Here is a 16,948-nt window from a genome sequence, read left to right as displayed (position 1 = left end):
TGAGTATAAAGAATAAGACCCCCCCCAAAAAAAAAAAGATCTCAGAAGAAAAGAACTGAATAAAATCCAACGAAGGAGGTTTTTTATTATACTGTTTGCAGTTATTTCCTCCCCAGCTTCCCTTTGGCTTATTCCCTTTTGCCTCTGCTGTCTTGTGTGTAAATTTATCTGCCTAGGGGAGGAGAAGAGGAAGCACAGGAAAGGTTGGACAAGGATGAGCCAAGTCAGCAGTGACAGTCAGAAGTCACTATGTTGGAAATGAACTTCACAACTTGTAAGGAATTGGGGAGAGAAAGGGAAAACTGGGAGAAAATGAGGGAAGTAGTAACATTGTTCAAAAGAAATGTACTCATTTGGCCGGGCGAAGTGGCTCACGTCCGGCTACTCAGGAGACTCAGATCTGAGCATGATTTAAGAATGATGACATAATGTTCCCATTCTATCCATTAGGATTCAGATAATCAAAGATTTGATTAAATTCTGAAACATTAAAATCCAAAATCATAGGTGAAAAAATTATAAAGAATTTGGAAAGTCATAACCAAACATAGTCTTAGAAAAGTCTTTAAGTTTCCTTAGTGAATAAAAGAAGAGATGCAAGTCTATTTCAGGAAAAGCCAGGTTGACATGTTAAAGGGAAAAGAAAAAACATAAATCCAGTATAATATTGACTCAGTTTGCCTTCTCTAGGAATCAGTACATGGATTTATTATTGCTTAACTAAAGATCAGTAGCGATTTATGCAATGTTTCTATAACTCAATCTTTATAAAAGTACAAAATGAGTATTCAGAGGAAGTCCACACAATATAACAAGAATTATATATAATTTCTTTTTCAGTTAATACAAGAATGTTTATATGTACCAAAATACTTAAAGAACTATAGCAGGGCATCAAGACTATACCTGTAATACTACCTACTCAGGGAGCTAAAATTTGAGGATTGAGGTTTGAGGCCAGCCAGGGCTAGAGACTTTTACCTTCTATTAACCAGCACAAAACCAGAAGTGGATCTGTAGCTCATCATTCTTGAGTGAAAAAGCTAAGGGAGAGTGATCAGGCCCAGTTCAAGTCCCCGTACACACACACACACACACACACACACACACACACACACACACACACACACATACATCAAAGATATTGAATTAAAATCTGAAGTGAATTTCCAATATTTTTCATTCAACAAACCCTGGAGTAGGTATAGGCCAGATAGTTTTTAGATGTGGAGGCTAGCAGTTAAGACAGACCATACTTCATGCCCCCACATGAAATCAGGCAGCGACCATAGGAAATAAATTAAGGAACCATTTAGATTACAATGAGACTTTGGCAAAGAGGAAGATAGGAAAGAAGATGGGTAGATAGACTATGGTGACAATTCTAAATAAACAGAAAGGATAGACCTCAATGAAAGCAAAAATTGAATAGAGGCCTGTGAAAGTGGTGGAAAAGCCATTAGGAGAGATGGGGAAACCTTTCTTCCCAGAAGAATAAAAAATAAACACATGCCAAAGGCAATACACTGTTAGATTGTTTGAAGACAAGCAAGAAAACCAGTGTGGCAGGACCAGAGTAGGCAAAATGTTATGCAAAGGAAGAATCTAAGGTCCCACAGAGTGGCCTCATATCAAGATCTTGTATTTCTGGGAAGAAGATGGAGCCATTGGATGGCTTTGAGAAGAATGGCAAAATGCTTTCACAGGACCATTCTCTGTCTCTATTGAGAAAAATGAGAACAAAGATCAGGATTGACAAAGCAACCAAAGGAACCATCGGGAGACTACTACCCTAATCCGGAGAGCAAAGCGCTAGTGGTGGTGTAGATATTATAGCTCAGAAAGGATTTTTGCTTCTCTTTGCTATTGTTGTTCTTGTTGTTTTGATGGTATAACCAGTGTGACATGCTAAATGATACGGAAGTGGAAGTGGGAAACAGAAACATGAATGATTTCAAGACTTGGGCTTGAGCAGCCAAAGACTGGAAGAGGTGATTGAACTTGCTTAGCCAATTGCTATCAAAGTTCTTTCAAGCTTGCTTTCTATCAAGTGTCAAGATTAAAACAGTGTAGTCTTTCTCAATTCATCATTAATTCCTTTTTACTGTTTTAGCTTTGCTACAGGATAGTTTGTAAGTAGAATTGACTTTTTGATATACTGCTTTAGCATGAGTTTCCTAGAGAGTAGGTAAACTTGTTACCATTTCATTAAAAGGCTAAGTTAGGTCAAGCCACAGAGGACTACTGTGATTCAAGGAATGAAGAGAATGATAGTGTGGAAATTGTTCAGGGCTGCTTTGCCTGTGGATACATGCCAAACCAGCAAGCAAGAAGGGCAGAGGACCAACAGAAAATAGGCCTCTGTATAAATATGTGCAATCCTCAAGTGCAGCTGAATTTTCACAGACCAAAGTTCAGTGGTTGAAGATACCATGCAAAGTCTACAGTGTGACAGACAAGGGATGAAATCAGGATCCATCCACTTTTTTGCCAGGATGCTGGAGTAGGCTCAGGACAGTCCATGAGACTCTTAGTTCCAAATATCCACCAAAACCCAGAAATGGAGCTGTGGCTCAACGGGTAGAGTGCTGGATCAGGGCCAATGCCCAGGTCCTGAATACAAGCCCAGGACCAACACACACACACACACACACACACACACACACACACACACACACACACACACACATGCAAATATTATCACTTATTTGTAGAAGCCAAACCTAAAGTACATATAGATTTACAAACATATATTGGCATAAATATATATATATACCTAAATACATAAAACATGATTTCAATTTTCAGATTTTAGGAAGAGAGGAGGAGATGGGAGCGAAAGATGAGGGTAAATAATTTGGAATACATTGCAACTCTATTTGAAGACAGCATAAGGAATTCATGAAATCTGTTGATCAATAGGGGATTGGATGGGCAAAGTGAAAGTAATGAGAGGGTTATTCTGGTTGAAATACAGTAAGTAATGCACATCTGAAATTCCAAGGTGAAAGCCTTAGATACAACTTATATACACACACATGCACAAAGAATGACAAGAAAGAAAAATCGGACTCTCTTACAGAAGATGAGTAGGTATCCTGAGGAAAGAGAGGGGCAAGTGGAGAGGGTGAATGAGGACACAAAAATGGAAGAGAGGAAGCTTACAAGAGACACAGTGAAACATCTTTCTAAGATCTTTCAGAAGGTAAATACAAGAACAGACATAGCTCTGTAATATGTTGTATATGGTAAAGTGAATATAATGTTGATTGAAAAGACCTTTATTATCTCAAAAACTACACAAAAAGTACACACAGATCTTCCTCCCCATTGACAACACTGTGGATGCTGAGTTCACTTAATCGAGTTTCCTAGAGAGCTACACTACAGTTTCTACTCCCTTTGGAACCTCCATCCATGTCTCCCAACCAAATATCTATCCTAGCAGAGACCCCACTTTCTTTATTGTGAAAGATTCAAAACAACCCAAGAAATAGGATCCCCACATCTGTATCCTCCTATCTTCTCCTAGAACCAGTGATAAGAAACTACCAAGCTTCTAGTTAAATCAGTTCTTCTTTTTGCCTACTAGCAATTCTTTTCTTTGTATCCCTGATCACTTTTCACTGTGTTCTTTTTGTGTTTGAGAAGAAGTGCTTTTCTCTCTTCGACTAACTACCATCCTCTTTCCTCTACTCTTTACAGCAAACTGCCATTAGGGGTTGTTGGGGCCTACTGTTTCTTACTTCTCTACCATGGAGCTGTTCTGCTCAAGGTCATCATTATTGCTCAGTTCCCTATTCATCTATGGAAGGACTGACATCTTCACCTGGCTTTGGGAATATCATGTTCTCTTGATTTTTACAGTGATCATTTCATATTGGAGTATTGAATCTTTCATCTTCTTCAATCAACCCACATTCTCTCATGAAAGAAAACACAATTTACCTATTGTGTTTGCTCCCATAATTTCAAATACCTTCTATAAAGTCCAGATTTGTATCCCTAACAAAGATATCTCATATGTTATAGATTTGTTCATGCTGGTATGTCTTCAACATCTCTAGCTGAAGACTTCCATAATATCTCAAACTCAATATGTCAAAAGCCAACTTGTTGAAACAAGCTTGATGTGATAGCCACAATATCATTTACATTCCTTCAGTCCTGCTTAGCATCTTGCTTATACTTGACCCCTTTTTCTCACACATCGAATTTCCCAAAAACTTCCACATCAGAAAATCCTTTTTCTTCTACCGTCTGAAGACATTCATAATAAAATTAGCTCCCCTCACTTCTTCTTCCAAACCTCTGTTCTGTTTGTCGCCTAACAAGTCTTTCTTTTCTTTTTTCATTCCTACTAGATATTTCCTAATGATGGCAGCGACCCACCAAAATCATAAATCAGACATTACTCTCTCATCTCCTTCAGATATGTTCTCTTTCTTTTTTGCCAGTTCTGGGACCTGGACTCAGGGCCTCGGCACTGTTCCTGGGCTTTCTCAAAGCTATCATTCTACCACTTGAGCCACAGCACCATTTCTGGCTTTTTTCTGTGTATGTGGAACCAAGGAATCAAACCCAGGGCTTCGTGCATTCTCGACAAGCACACTATCACTAGGCCACTCTCCCAGCCTCAAATATATTCTTAAATCTTAATTTGTCAATGAGTTATGCCAAACCACTATATTTTATATTACAACCCACCCCCCATTTCATATTCTGTTTCTGCCTACCACCTGCCACATACTGTATGTCTTCTTTTGGTGCTTTATGTTTGCCTTCTCTAACAAGTATATTTAAAAGAACAGGAGATTTTGCCTGTTTTGTTCACCAGTGTATCCTAAAAGCCTAGAAATAATTTCTTCTGCATATTAGCTAATGAAAGTTAATAAATAAGTTAATAAATAAGGAATAATAAATAAGGAATTTCAGGACAGTACTCACATACTATTCACTGACATTTATGAAATGCCTACCATGTACCAGACACTCTACTGGATGACTTACGAAGTTTACATACCATGATCGGTACCATGATCTCCATACATACCATGGTCTCTTACAGATGTGAAACAACGCATGTAGGAAGCTGGTAGGGATTGGAGCAGATCTGTCTTTCTAACCCTACTTTCTTTGTGCAACACATGCTGTTTCTACTTTCAATGTATTGGCTTAGCATCCTTTTTTGGAAATGCAGAGTGTAACGAAACCAAAAGTCACTGCGTTTATTTTCATCTCTTGCCTGCCTCCTTTTTCCACTACAAAGCCACACACCATCTGCTGAGTACACCCCCATATGTCAGAGACAGAGGTACCAGTCTAGAATGTGCCATAGTATTAAAGTCAGAAGGAAGTAAGAGCTAAATATTACATCAGAAAGATGACTATCTAACACAGGATCTCATTAGTGAAGCTCAAAAAATTAGCACATCTTTATCAGTAAAAAGGGCTTTATTTCTCCAGATGAGGCAGGTGTATTTTGTCAACATTTATAATTTCAAAAAGAAATTCTTTTCATGACTGAAGGCCCAAGGAGATTGCAAATTTAAAGATTTAAAATATTTAATCTATTATAAAAAAATCTTTAAAATATTTACTTATATCACTAAATACACTGTCACTCACAATGTATACTTAGAAATAAAATGTGATTAAAAATAAAATAATAGTAAACTCATTTTTAAGGACTCATCAATGTTAGATAAAAATCATTTGTGGTGAAAGCCAGATCTTACCTCATTATTCTAATCTTGTACAGTAACAATTTGAAAAGACCTAAAACACAGGTTTTAGGATTTTAATATATTCAAAATGATAACTTTAAAAGTTTTTTTGCTAACTTGTCAAACTGGGGTTTCATATAAGCAAAATTGTGATGAAAATTGTGTACATATACATAATCATAAGAAATGAAGGCATGAGTATAAACTGTTTCCTGAAATATTTTAATTTTATCATATTTTACATATTAGTATATGGCCCTGGCTATTTTACCAAAACCTAACCAGAAGATAAAATGAAATAAACTTTTAGAGTTTTTATATCAAGAGCCCACAAACCTAAACATTATTTAGTATCATTCTGACTTTAATCTCTTTTTTTTTTTTTTGGTAGGTTCTGGTGGTTGAACTCTAGGCCTGGGCGTTGACCCTGAGCTCTACCCCTTGAGCTATAGTGCCACTTCCTGACTTTTTTTATTAAATAAACTTTATTTTTATTTTAGTCACTATATTACAATATGTAAATTGAAACCTTTATGTGAATATAGTTTTAAAGATGAATATTTTAATTCATTATAGTCAATGTACATCATGTGAAAGTTGATGAAAGAAATAACTCAAGGGAAATAACATGGGAGAATAATGGAAGAGATGACATTGATGAAGACACATTATATTTATAACTGACTCATGGAATTGTAACCTCTTTGTACAACTGTAAAAGGAGAGGGAGTTCAGATGAGCAGAGAAAGTTTATGAATCTACATTAAAATGTTTGAAAATTTTGTTACTAATGTGAATAAACCCCTGAGTATCAGACAGAAGACTGATAGAATCAGTGGAGAATGGAAGTGCCACCTTGGTTTTGTCTTTGGTTCTTGAAAATATTCAGTCAACAATTTCTACTATTAATTAATTACTATTAACGATAAGTCTACATATTGTCTAGTAAGTTTTTCTATTCACAAAAGCATTCAATCACTGATTAAGACAATGATGCCAGACATAGTGTTTGGAACTGCAGTACATTGGTGGGATTATTTTGTGGAGCAATTTTAAAAGACAAAGAGAAATTTAAAATGCAGTTTGGACTATAGACAAAAATGCACAAATATTTTGCCAAATATATGGAAAATAAGTCCTGCCAAGAGACAAAAAAAATCAATGATGAAGTGAGGAAAAGTGTGGTTTTCTTTAAAGAAGTGTAGGGATGACCCAGGCACCAGTGACTCACACCTGTAATCCTAGCTACTAAGGAGGCTAAGATCCGAGGATCATGATTCAACACAAGTCCAGGAAGGAAAGTCCACAAAACTCTTATCTCCAACTAACCACAAGCAAACTAGAAGTTGTGCTATGGATCAAAGTGGAAGAACAAATAACCTTGACCATAAAAAGCTCAGGGATAATTCTTACTACCTTATTTCAAGTCCTACAATTGATCAACCCCCCAAAAAAAGTACAGGATGTACACAATGACAAAAATAGAATTAAAAAGTCTAAATTTAGTCTTTGTTTTCTTTCAATGAACTTTAAATGAGATTAAAAGACAGACTATTGAATATTGAAAACTATAATTATAATTCAAAATTACCTTATGCATGTGGTATATGTATACCTAAGTAATACACAGCAACAAGACCCAAGCTTTTGGATATTTATTTGAACCAATGAGAAAGTACAATAACACAGAAAATAATAGGGAAAAAAATTTAAATTCCAGAAGGGAACAGAGCTAAATAGCTCTTCTATTTGCTGCAAATATATGTATTTATTTGTTTGTTTATTTATTTATTTATATATTCAACTTGACTTATTTAAGTCAGCTCTACTTCTAGTCACATGGACTAGGCTGGCTTTGAACCAAGATCATCCTATTTATATGTAGCTGGAATTATAAGCATGTAACACTACACCTAACAAGGATTTACTAAATTATATGTGCCCTAAATTGCAAAATTTACCAAATTGCAGGAACATATTTACAGAGAGGTTAGTATGGTAAATTTAGTCTTTTGTCCATAGGATAGGCAGGTGTGTGTGTGTAACTGTTTCTCCTGAATGTTCTATTGAGCCTTACAATGAAATTAAACTGGTTTTTATAGCAAGGATAACTATAAATAGTTATTTGCTTTCCAATAAAGTGGGAAGGAAATATTCAGTGCCCTTCCAATGTCTTTATATTCTATATGCCAGTTCAAAAATTATTTCAGTAGTTAAAACTGCCACAAACTAGGATGGGACTCTAGAGATATGTTTTCATAGCTAGAAAATTATCTTAGAATGATTGTTAGCTCTATCATTATCTATATTTTACATGGCAATTTAGGTGGAATTAAAGATTTACTTCACAGTGCATTTTATTTTCCATTTTGTCTAACTAACTAAAGGTAAGTGGGTTAATATTAGCCTGAAGTTTGCATAGCTAAGATACTGAGTATCAATCAAACATTTCCTTGTTCATGGAGATAAGCTCACAGACCCACTGCTAAGAGCTCATACTTGAAACTGAAGTCACAGACTTTTCAAAGGGTGCATTTTTAAAAGCCTGTTTTGAAGTGGGTTTTTATCTCTTGAATATTTCTCTACTGATCTGAAAGCTCCCAACTTTTACATTTTAAGAACAAGAACAAAAGGAACAAGGTAGAATCATTTGATTTAAAATGTCTTCTGCCACAGCTCCCATGTAGTCTCTCCAAACCTGGCCACACACAGACTCAGAAACCTGCAACACTGCTTCCCTGCTACTCTCTGGCTTTCTAATCCTCAACAAGGGGCTTGCAGAGCTGGGTGGGAGGAAAAAGAAAGTATCTATCGATGTTATCAATCTTTTGTAAGAAAGGAATACATGCATATATATCATAAAACAATAAATCCAGCTGGGCATCAGTGGCTCACACCTGTAATTCTAACAACCTTAGGGGGCTGAGATCTGAGAATCAAGGTTTAAAGCTGTTCCTGCCCAGGCAGGAAATTCTGAGACTCTTATTTTCAATTAATCCATCACCAAAATAATGGCAGTGGAGCTGGGGCTCATGTAAGCAAAATGAGCTTAGAGATAGTACCAAAGCCCTGAGCTCAAGCACCAGTACTGACACAAGAACAACAATAAAAATAATATCAAAATATGGTTCATAAGTTTGTGAAGTCTTTAATGCATATATTGATCATATGACATAAAAAATCTATGAAATATTTAACTCTAAACTTTCTCCACAAAAAATAACTTCACATTTTATAATAACATACAAAATCTCCAGGCTAAACGAAAAAGTTGGTCCAAAGGAAGAAAAACAACTCTAGATATTGTGAAATAATTTCAAATGCAAAAGTCCAAGCTCTTTTTAAGTTCTTGTAGGCTCTTTTACTTTAGGTAGGGATGAAGTTGTACAAGTCTAGCTTTCCTTGACAAACCAATCCTGATGGGTCGGCTGCACGTCTTAAGAGGCTGTATTCGTGCAATACCATGTGAAAAAGGACTGTCTGAAAGCAAAAGATACATAAAGGAGTAAAAGATACCAATATGCTACAAAATTTTTACTTACTTTGAATCATAAGACTAGCTGAGAATATTTTAGTTTGTGTACTAGCCATTTGAAATACACTTTTACTTAATCTTACATCCACTTTAAAATGTGGAAACTTAGGTCCAGAAAAGTTAGGTGAACTTATACAATCTAAAGCAGTAACTAAATGGAGTCAGCATTATACACCGCCTATCTCAACAGAAAACAGAACTATACAGGTTTTAAAGTGAAGTAGATTTAATGCTTTAAACAGGTTATACTTAAATTAGCAGCTAGATAGCTCTGTCACATCGTTCATAGTTACTTTGATTTTCTAGTAGAGATTATTGTTAATAACAGAACTCAAGAGCATTCCATACAGCAATGGAAGTCTCAGACTTGGAGGCTATTATTTAATATCATGCTGTATCATTTTCCAAAATGATTCAGAATTTTCCATAGTGGGTAGGTAGATGTTGCATTGCCTTTAATAATGAAATATAATACTTCCAAATTTGAGAAGTTTTCTTCCATAAACTGTGTATTTATGAAGCCAGAATATAAACAAATGAATTAGTATCACATTGTTATCATAGGCCATAATATTGTAAACAGTATAATCAACTTGATGTTGAATCTGTTCAAAGTAAATAGCATGATTTCTAAGTTGAACCAAATAGAATCTGTCAATGATCATCAGTGAATTACAATACAAACTAACCTATTAGCATATAAAAAAATAAAACAATTTTATCCAACTACAAACATAATTAGATTTTCATATTTGATCTAAATTGATGTTAAAATATAGTTAATAATTAAAAGGAAAATACCATTTCTACTAGGTTTTTTAAATTTTTAAACATAAAGGGGCTATGCAAATAATGCAAACTGGTTTTATCTTATTTGATGCTGTAGGCTTAGTTACAAATTCTACAAATTTAGCACTAAATGCAAAGTGTATCCCATATTATAAGATTGTAATTTCAGAAAAGGCCAGGATGAATAGTCTATTTGGTTACTTTGCCCAAATATGTCTTTCCTGTTTTATATTCAAACATGATAGGTACTCCTGGGAATTTTGCAATGGGTGGAACATTGCTGAATTCCTATGAAGAGCAGATCTTTGGCAAAAGCACACCTTTCCTTAGTGATCAGGATAAAGTTGTGAGAACATACCACTTGGTATCTTTTGATAAATAGATCCAGATTCCTTTATTATTGCTGCATTCTAAATTAAGTCATGTTATATTACTTAACAAATCTAAACATTCAAGCATGCTACCAAGAATTTCTCATTTTATAGAAGTATTTTTTTTAAGTGAAGAAATTTCTTAGCGGTGTTTTACCCAAAAAAATCTGTATTTCTTTCTATATTAGAAACAAGAAGTGTGGTCCATGGGCTAGCAGCATTTGCAACTATGATCTGTTTGCAGTATTTAAAAGGCAAACATCTTAGAACTAGCTTCCCAGTTGAAAATAAGCCTTTAACAAGTCCTGTGATAACTTGTATGTACGTTAAGCTTGAGGAAGTATTGGTCAAAACACTATGGAAAACACCTGGGTAAACTTGCAATCTGCATGTAACACTGCAATCTGCATGTACCACATAACAGCACCTAGGTATGTTCTCAAACCCAAGTCATTCCTTTTCTTGAATGCTTAGAAAAGCAAGCTCTATCCTTCCTAGGCTAATTCTTGTTCCCAACATTTACATTCAAGGAGGCCATGTCCTTCAACTAATCCCTTTTTTTCAGAGAACAGTCTACTTGCCTTTTGCTTTTGCAACAGTATTAACTAATCTTACAGTTATTTGTTATATTTTATAGTAAACTAAGAGATAAGAAAAATGTAAGTTCTGGGGTGAAAATAAAGATATTGGATACAGCATTCTCTGAGAAGCAAGAAAATGATTTGAGGAATGATGAACTCCTGAAAGTGTTTTGGGAAATATTCTGATGATCATTTCTACTTATCTTAGACTTGATTTTGTGTGGAAAAAAAACCAGAAATTTCTGATCAGAATGTAAGTTAACTGGGACTCTACTTTTGATCCTATCCCTACCTGTGCCCACTGGCACCACAAGTTAGAATGGATAGTATGCATATTATTATGTTTTATTCTAATATGTGGGCCTCTTACACAAAAGATAAAAGCAGTTCGATTTTTCTTTGCTTTTTAAAATACTAACTGCAAGAATAATTACCATAGTCAAAATCTTGTTGATAAATCTAAATGATATACTTACATTGACAAAATAAATTTCCACATATAGAGGGTCATAGCAATAAAAAGTATAAACAATAAAGCATAATTTCCATCTCAAAAATGAAAATCCAATGCCGGGTGCAGTGGCTCACTCCTGTAACCCTAGCTGCTCAGGAGGCTAAGCCCTGAAGATGGTGGTTTAAAGCCAGCCCAGGCACTAAGTCCATGAGACTCTTATCTCCATTTAACCACTAGAAAACCAAAGTGGCGCTATGGCTCAGGGGTTAGGGTAGTAGCCTTAAACTGAAGAGCTCAGGGACAGCACCCAGGCCCAGAGTCCAAGCCCCACAACCAACAACAACAACAACAACAACAACAACAAAAATTCAGTGTATATTTCGGTTTTTCCAATTAATGCTTCATATACTAAATGTGTAGGTATAAATAACACTTATTTTTATCACATACCTGCTTATATATATATATATATCAATGTAAATATTTAAATAGTTTTATAAAGTGAATTTCCCAGTCCTAAATAACATCTGATATTATTGCTAGAATATGTATCAGTAAATTATAAATATTTTCTAAAAGTATGAAACTGTATTTATCTTATAACAACTTACTATATTTTTGTCATGCTAAAAACATAATAATCAACTTAAAAGATATTCTAGAAAATAACTTAAGCTCTTACCTCCTTTCAGTAAGTCATTAATTTTTTCTTCCTTACATTCATCAGGAAGACAAGTATGTCTATTAGGTAAAGGATTTTTACAAGCTGAAAGCAAAGATTAATATGTTATATTAAAATGTAACTTTCCTTTACAAATGGTAACACTATAAGCAAACTATTTTCTCATAAACAACTCTTTCAGTTAGCTCCCAATGTTTACAGAAATAAAGTAGGAAGGACTCTTCAGAACTCCTTACAAAACACTTCTTCAATTTCAAGTTATTATCTAACATTTGAAATGATCTTTAGGCAAAATAGTAGATGCTAATTAATATTGATCTTCTACTTCATCTTATTCTTTTCCACTAAAAACAGATTTGTCCTACACAGGACAAAGAGAAAGGAGTAAGATGATTTTTTTTGTTTGTTTGTCAATCCTGGACTTTGAGCTCTGGGTCTGGGCACTGTCCCTGAGCTCTTCAGCCCAAGGTTAATGAAGGCACTCCACTGCTTTGAGCCACGACACCACTTCTGGTGGTTAATTGAAGAGAAGACTCTAAAGGTCTTTCATGCCCAGGCTAGTTTTGAATCTCCATCCTCACATCTCAACCTCCTGAGTAGCTAGGATTACAAGCATGAACCACTGGCGCCTAGCTAGGAGTAACTTTTTTATAATTTTTTTAAAGGACTATATGTATGTGGATCAAGCAATAGAATGCCTTTCTAAGGAACTGGAAGCCCTGAGTTCAACCCCAGTGCTATTAAATAAAAAAAAAAGCAAAACAAAAACAAGAAAACAAAAAGGGAAAATAGAAAGTGAATTATAGGCATACCTTCTTCAGAATTAGAATATAGTACTTTTTTCTCTGATCTTCTAGGATAACAGAGAACTCCCTGTTCTCTGATTCTGGGTGCTGTTTTCCATTTAAATAAACTTTGATGTCTTTTAAGCATAGTAGGATTGGCCATCTTATCACAAGGCAAAGAAGTTGTACATATTTTGTTTGCAGCAAACAGTTTCAAATCCTTTCCTGATTCCATTCTTGCCTCCTCCACATCATTACTTGCTCCCAAGTAATTTCCTTGGTGGTTGTTTGTTTCCACAGTACTTGGAATTTCATTTTCTTTACTAATTTCATGAAACAGATGAAGTTCTTCAAGAACTAAATCAAATTTACTCTTCATCACAAAATCTTTTGCTATTGTTGGAGCTTCTGTTGATAAACATTTAGCCACCGAGGACTGAAAACATTCATTGTTCTCTTCACTTGAATCAGTTTCAATTTGATGATTAACACACAATGCAGAGTCAGTCTTCAGATGAAAAGGCTTTGAATTTGCCTGCTCACTTTCTGGAAAAATACTCTCAGATTCATTTTTGTCATCTCTGTTACTTTGATTAACAAATTTAGTTTCTTCCACATTTACTTTCTCACTCATTAATGAATCAGTCTTCATAGAATGTATGTCCCTGACTGAAAAATATATATCTTCCTCTTCTTTTTCTAAATTAATATCTCTATAAACCTGTAAAGTATTTGTTAAATTTGGTACTGTGACTTTTACCTCTTCTGGTAAAATAAGGTATTTTTTCTTTTCTATTTCACTCAGCAAGTTCTCAGTATTGAACATGTGAGGTACAGTTTGGGTATTGATCTGTTCACTTTGGCTTATGGGTATAATCTGTTGCTTGATGTTAAAGAAATCTTCAAATACATACTTAAAATTGAAATGACTGACTATATCATGTTCCTGTTTTCTTTCAGTACAATTATGGCAAGTCCAGCTTTCCACATTAGTCTGTTCTTCAGGACAACTTGCAATTTTAAAATTAAATTCATTTGTCAAAATGATTTCTTCTGCCTTATCAGAATACATTGAAAGAGGAAAATTGTTGTATGCTTCAAAAATTGGAAGACGTTTATTTTTAGTTGTCATGTTAATGGAATCAATGTTTTTTTTCTTTAACCCCTCAAGAACTTTTTTAGTTTCAGATAACTTTCTTTTCTTTAATATGGGTTTCAAGTTACTTTGTAATGGTTTTGAAAAAGTTAGAATCCTTATAGTATGATTCCCCACTGTACTATTTTTTTGAGAATTTAAATGCACTATCAATTGTAACTCAGAATTGTTTTTAATTCTTGATAAAAAATCAAACGTATTTAGCAAAAAAGTTATGTTGGTTTTTAAAATGTCAATTAAATCATCCGAAACACCAGCTTGTAAATATTTGTGTAAAATGTCATTCTTTATATCCACAAGCATATTTCTGGTGATCACTAATTTGTCTTCCACACTAATTTGTCTTTTACACTTCAAAATTTCATACCAGTTTACAATGTTATCTTTTTTATTTTCTGAAACATTTGTAGGAAAATAAAACATTTCTGTAATGATACGGTGTAAAATGTTGCCTAAAATAAAGTCATTTTCCATAATGTACCTAAACTGTAACATAATATCATTTTCTCCTTCATCACTTAAGGGAACAATTTTGATTAATGTTTTTTGGTTTCCCACATATTCTATCATCAGAGACTTTGATTGTTGCGTATGAATATCTGTGACTTTTGTACAGGGATAATCACTTTGTAAAAAGTCTAATTCCAGTAGCCGAGAAAAGTTCAAGTTTTCTCCAGTGTTTTCCATATTTTCACGGTTAGTCTTGCAATTCTCCATAATCCAGCCATTTTCCCTGTTTCTTTCCAAACCGCGTCTGATGTTTCTATTCCAATCTCGAGATTTTTCCAGTCTCGCAGGTAGGAAACTGTCCTGGCTTCTCTGTGCTCCTGGCCAGTTTCCATTTCCTAGCGTTAGAGTGAAATTCTTTTCAGTGTCTCTGACATGACACTGGACGCTCGCCTCGTTTCTCCTCTCAGAAGCGCTTGGGTTGCTGAGTGAGGGCTGGATGCCCTGGGCGTCGTGCAGAACGTTGCATTGCGCGTGTACCCTGTCTTCACCCTCCCGCAGCTCAGGTCTGTTCTGGCACCGGGGAATGTTGGTGAACTCCCTGACATCTGCCCCAGATGTGTCACTGTCGGTCTTTGCGATTTCCTCTGAATAGACGGGGGACCTGCTGCCGTTCAGACCCTCTGGAAACTCAGGGACGCTGATTGCGCTCTTCTCTTGGCCACAGCTGCGTCTGGCCCCCTCCGGGCCGGGCCGGTTTGGAGCTTTGGGTAGGCGTAGTACCGATGACGACGACCCGCTCTTTTCTTCCCCGTCTAAGGGCCCGTTCTCCTCTGCTTCCTCCTGACCGGTGAGATCGAAGCCCGGGCTCTGCATGAGGCCTGGCGGGGAGCGGGCCTCCCTGGCTTCCACCGGGGACCCGGCTCGGCGGACCACACAGAAGACCTCTCCTGCCCGCGGCCCAGGTTCCCCGGGCCTTCCCGCGCCACTCCATCCAGAACCCGAACGTGGCGGGGAGAAGGGAAACTTGCTGTTCTGACAGGCCACGTTCCACACCGGCACCCCCCGGGCCCGCGCCCCCACACCCGGGCCCGAGGCGCCCTCAACGCCCGCCTTCTGCCGCGTGAGAGGCTTCTGGAAGCCGCTAGGCCATCCGCGCCGCAGCTCTTCTACCTCAGGCACCCAAGGCGGCTGCCACCCCGCCGGGGAGACACTCCCTGCCTCCCCCAGACGAGAACGTTTGCTAGGGGACGGAGGGGAGTGAGGGTCCTCAGGAGGCGGAGGCGAGGAGGGAAGCCCTGCCTGCTCGGCCGGCTGAGGCGAGGGTTGAGGGAGAGACATGGAGGCCGAGTGCTGCGGTCCTCCTGCCTCTGTCCAAGGTCCCAGCCGGGGCGCCAGCCTTTTAAAGAGGAGCAGAGTGGCTTGGCCCCGCCCCTGGACACGCCCTTTCCACGCCCCCGCCACGCCTCCCAGCGCTAACTTGGGCTCTCTTACTGCAATCGCCACGCCCCCTGCACGCCCCGGACACGCCCATGTAAGCCACGCCCATTCCCCCCACCGCGAGCGGCCAGCCCAGCTACGCGGCACCTCACCGGTCTAGTTTTACCGCCTTTTCCTGAACCCCGGCTGAGGCGGGTCTGAAAGTTCCCTCTTCCCTGGGACCGGAGGGGATTCGAACCTCGGCTTTGATATTTGTGAGTGGAACAAACTTCATTTTTTAAAAAAAAAATTCTAAAATCCTGCGTGTTCCTCAGAAGCGGCGGTTGCCGGGCTGGGTTCCTCGGGTGACCCATGTGACAAAACCCCAGACAAACCCCCAAGGGGTTTGCTTGTATATCAAAAAAAAAAAATCCCAGAGACACTGAAAATCAGATTTCCACTTCCCTGGGTATGTTTCTGGAAAAGCTAGTTATTTCCCTCAGAAGGAAGAAGGTGAGAAACTTACTATCCTGAAGGAAGGAAAAGACAAGCAAAATAAAAAAAAAAAAAAATACAGGATAGAAAGAACTTGATACATGTAAATGTTACCTGCAATTAACGTTCATCAGAGCAACGGTATTCACTTGTAACTCAAAGATTACCTTAAATGAAGCAGGATAAATGCCTTAAACTACGAACTATGTCCCGTACTCAAGTTTTGTTACAGGTCTTGTTGTCTACCCAATTACCTAAACTAAAAACTTTTCGTATTGTTTATTTTTTCTCTCTTTTTTTTTACTGTTATTCCCCAAACTCCACCTCCTATATAGATTCTTATTGATTATTGCTGCTTTTACATCATATATGACCCTGAAATCAATTCCCATGTCCTTATTGATAGCAGTTCCACTTGGTGTGTGTGTGTGTGTGTGTGTGTGTGTGTGTGTGTGTGTGTGTGTGTGTGTGTGTGTGTGTGTGTGTGCGTGCTGTTGAGATTTCAGAC

The 16,948-nt window shown here is 37.1% G+C and overlaps 1 protein-coding gene across 1 annotated transcript; it reads right to left on the bottom strand.

Annotated features, from left to right (window-relative positions):
• Nucleotides 1-8,941: 8,941 nt before the first annotated feature.
• Rad51ap2 (RAD51 associated protein 2) lies at nt 8,942-15,867 on the bottom strand. Its single transcript, XM_090337589.1, has 3 exons — nt 12,951-15,867; nt 12,139-12,222; nt 8,942-9,206 (listed from the first exon to the last, which is right to left on the bottom strand). Exons 1-3 carry the CDS (start codon nt 15,865-15,867, stop codon nt 9,088-9,090), a joined length of 3,120 nt encoding a protein of 1,039 aa, XP_090193715.1. The 3' UTR covers nt 8,942-9,087.
• Nucleotides 15,868-16,948: the final 1,081 nt, after the last annotated feature.

Source organism: Megascapheus bottae, chromosome 7 (assembly GCF_031878675.1).
Source record: "Megascapheus bottae isolate mThoBot1 chromosome 7, mThoBot2.hap1, whole genome shotgun sequence".
In the NCBI taxonomy this organism is placed as follows: domain Eukaryota; kingdom Metazoa; phylum Chordata; class Mammalia; order Rodentia; family Geomyidae; genus Megascapheus; species Megascapheus bottae.
The sequence above is the reverse complement of the archived record's forward strand: the minus strand, read 5'-3'. Positions and strand labels throughout refer to the sequence as shown.

Coding starts and splice junctions, on each gene's coding strand:
- Rad51ap2 (XM_090337589.1), bottom strand. CDS start 15,867: ATGTCTCTCCCTCAACCCTCGCCTCAGCCGGCCGAGCAGGCAGGGCTT. Junction 12,223..12,950: donor ATATTCTAATTCTGAAGAAG/GTATGCCTATAA, acceptor CTTTGCTTTCAG/CTTGTAAAAATCCTTTACCT. Junction 9,207..12,138: donor TAATGACTTACTGAAAGGAG/GTAAGAGCTTAA, acceptor TTTTGCTTTCAG/ACAGTCCTTTTTCACATGGT.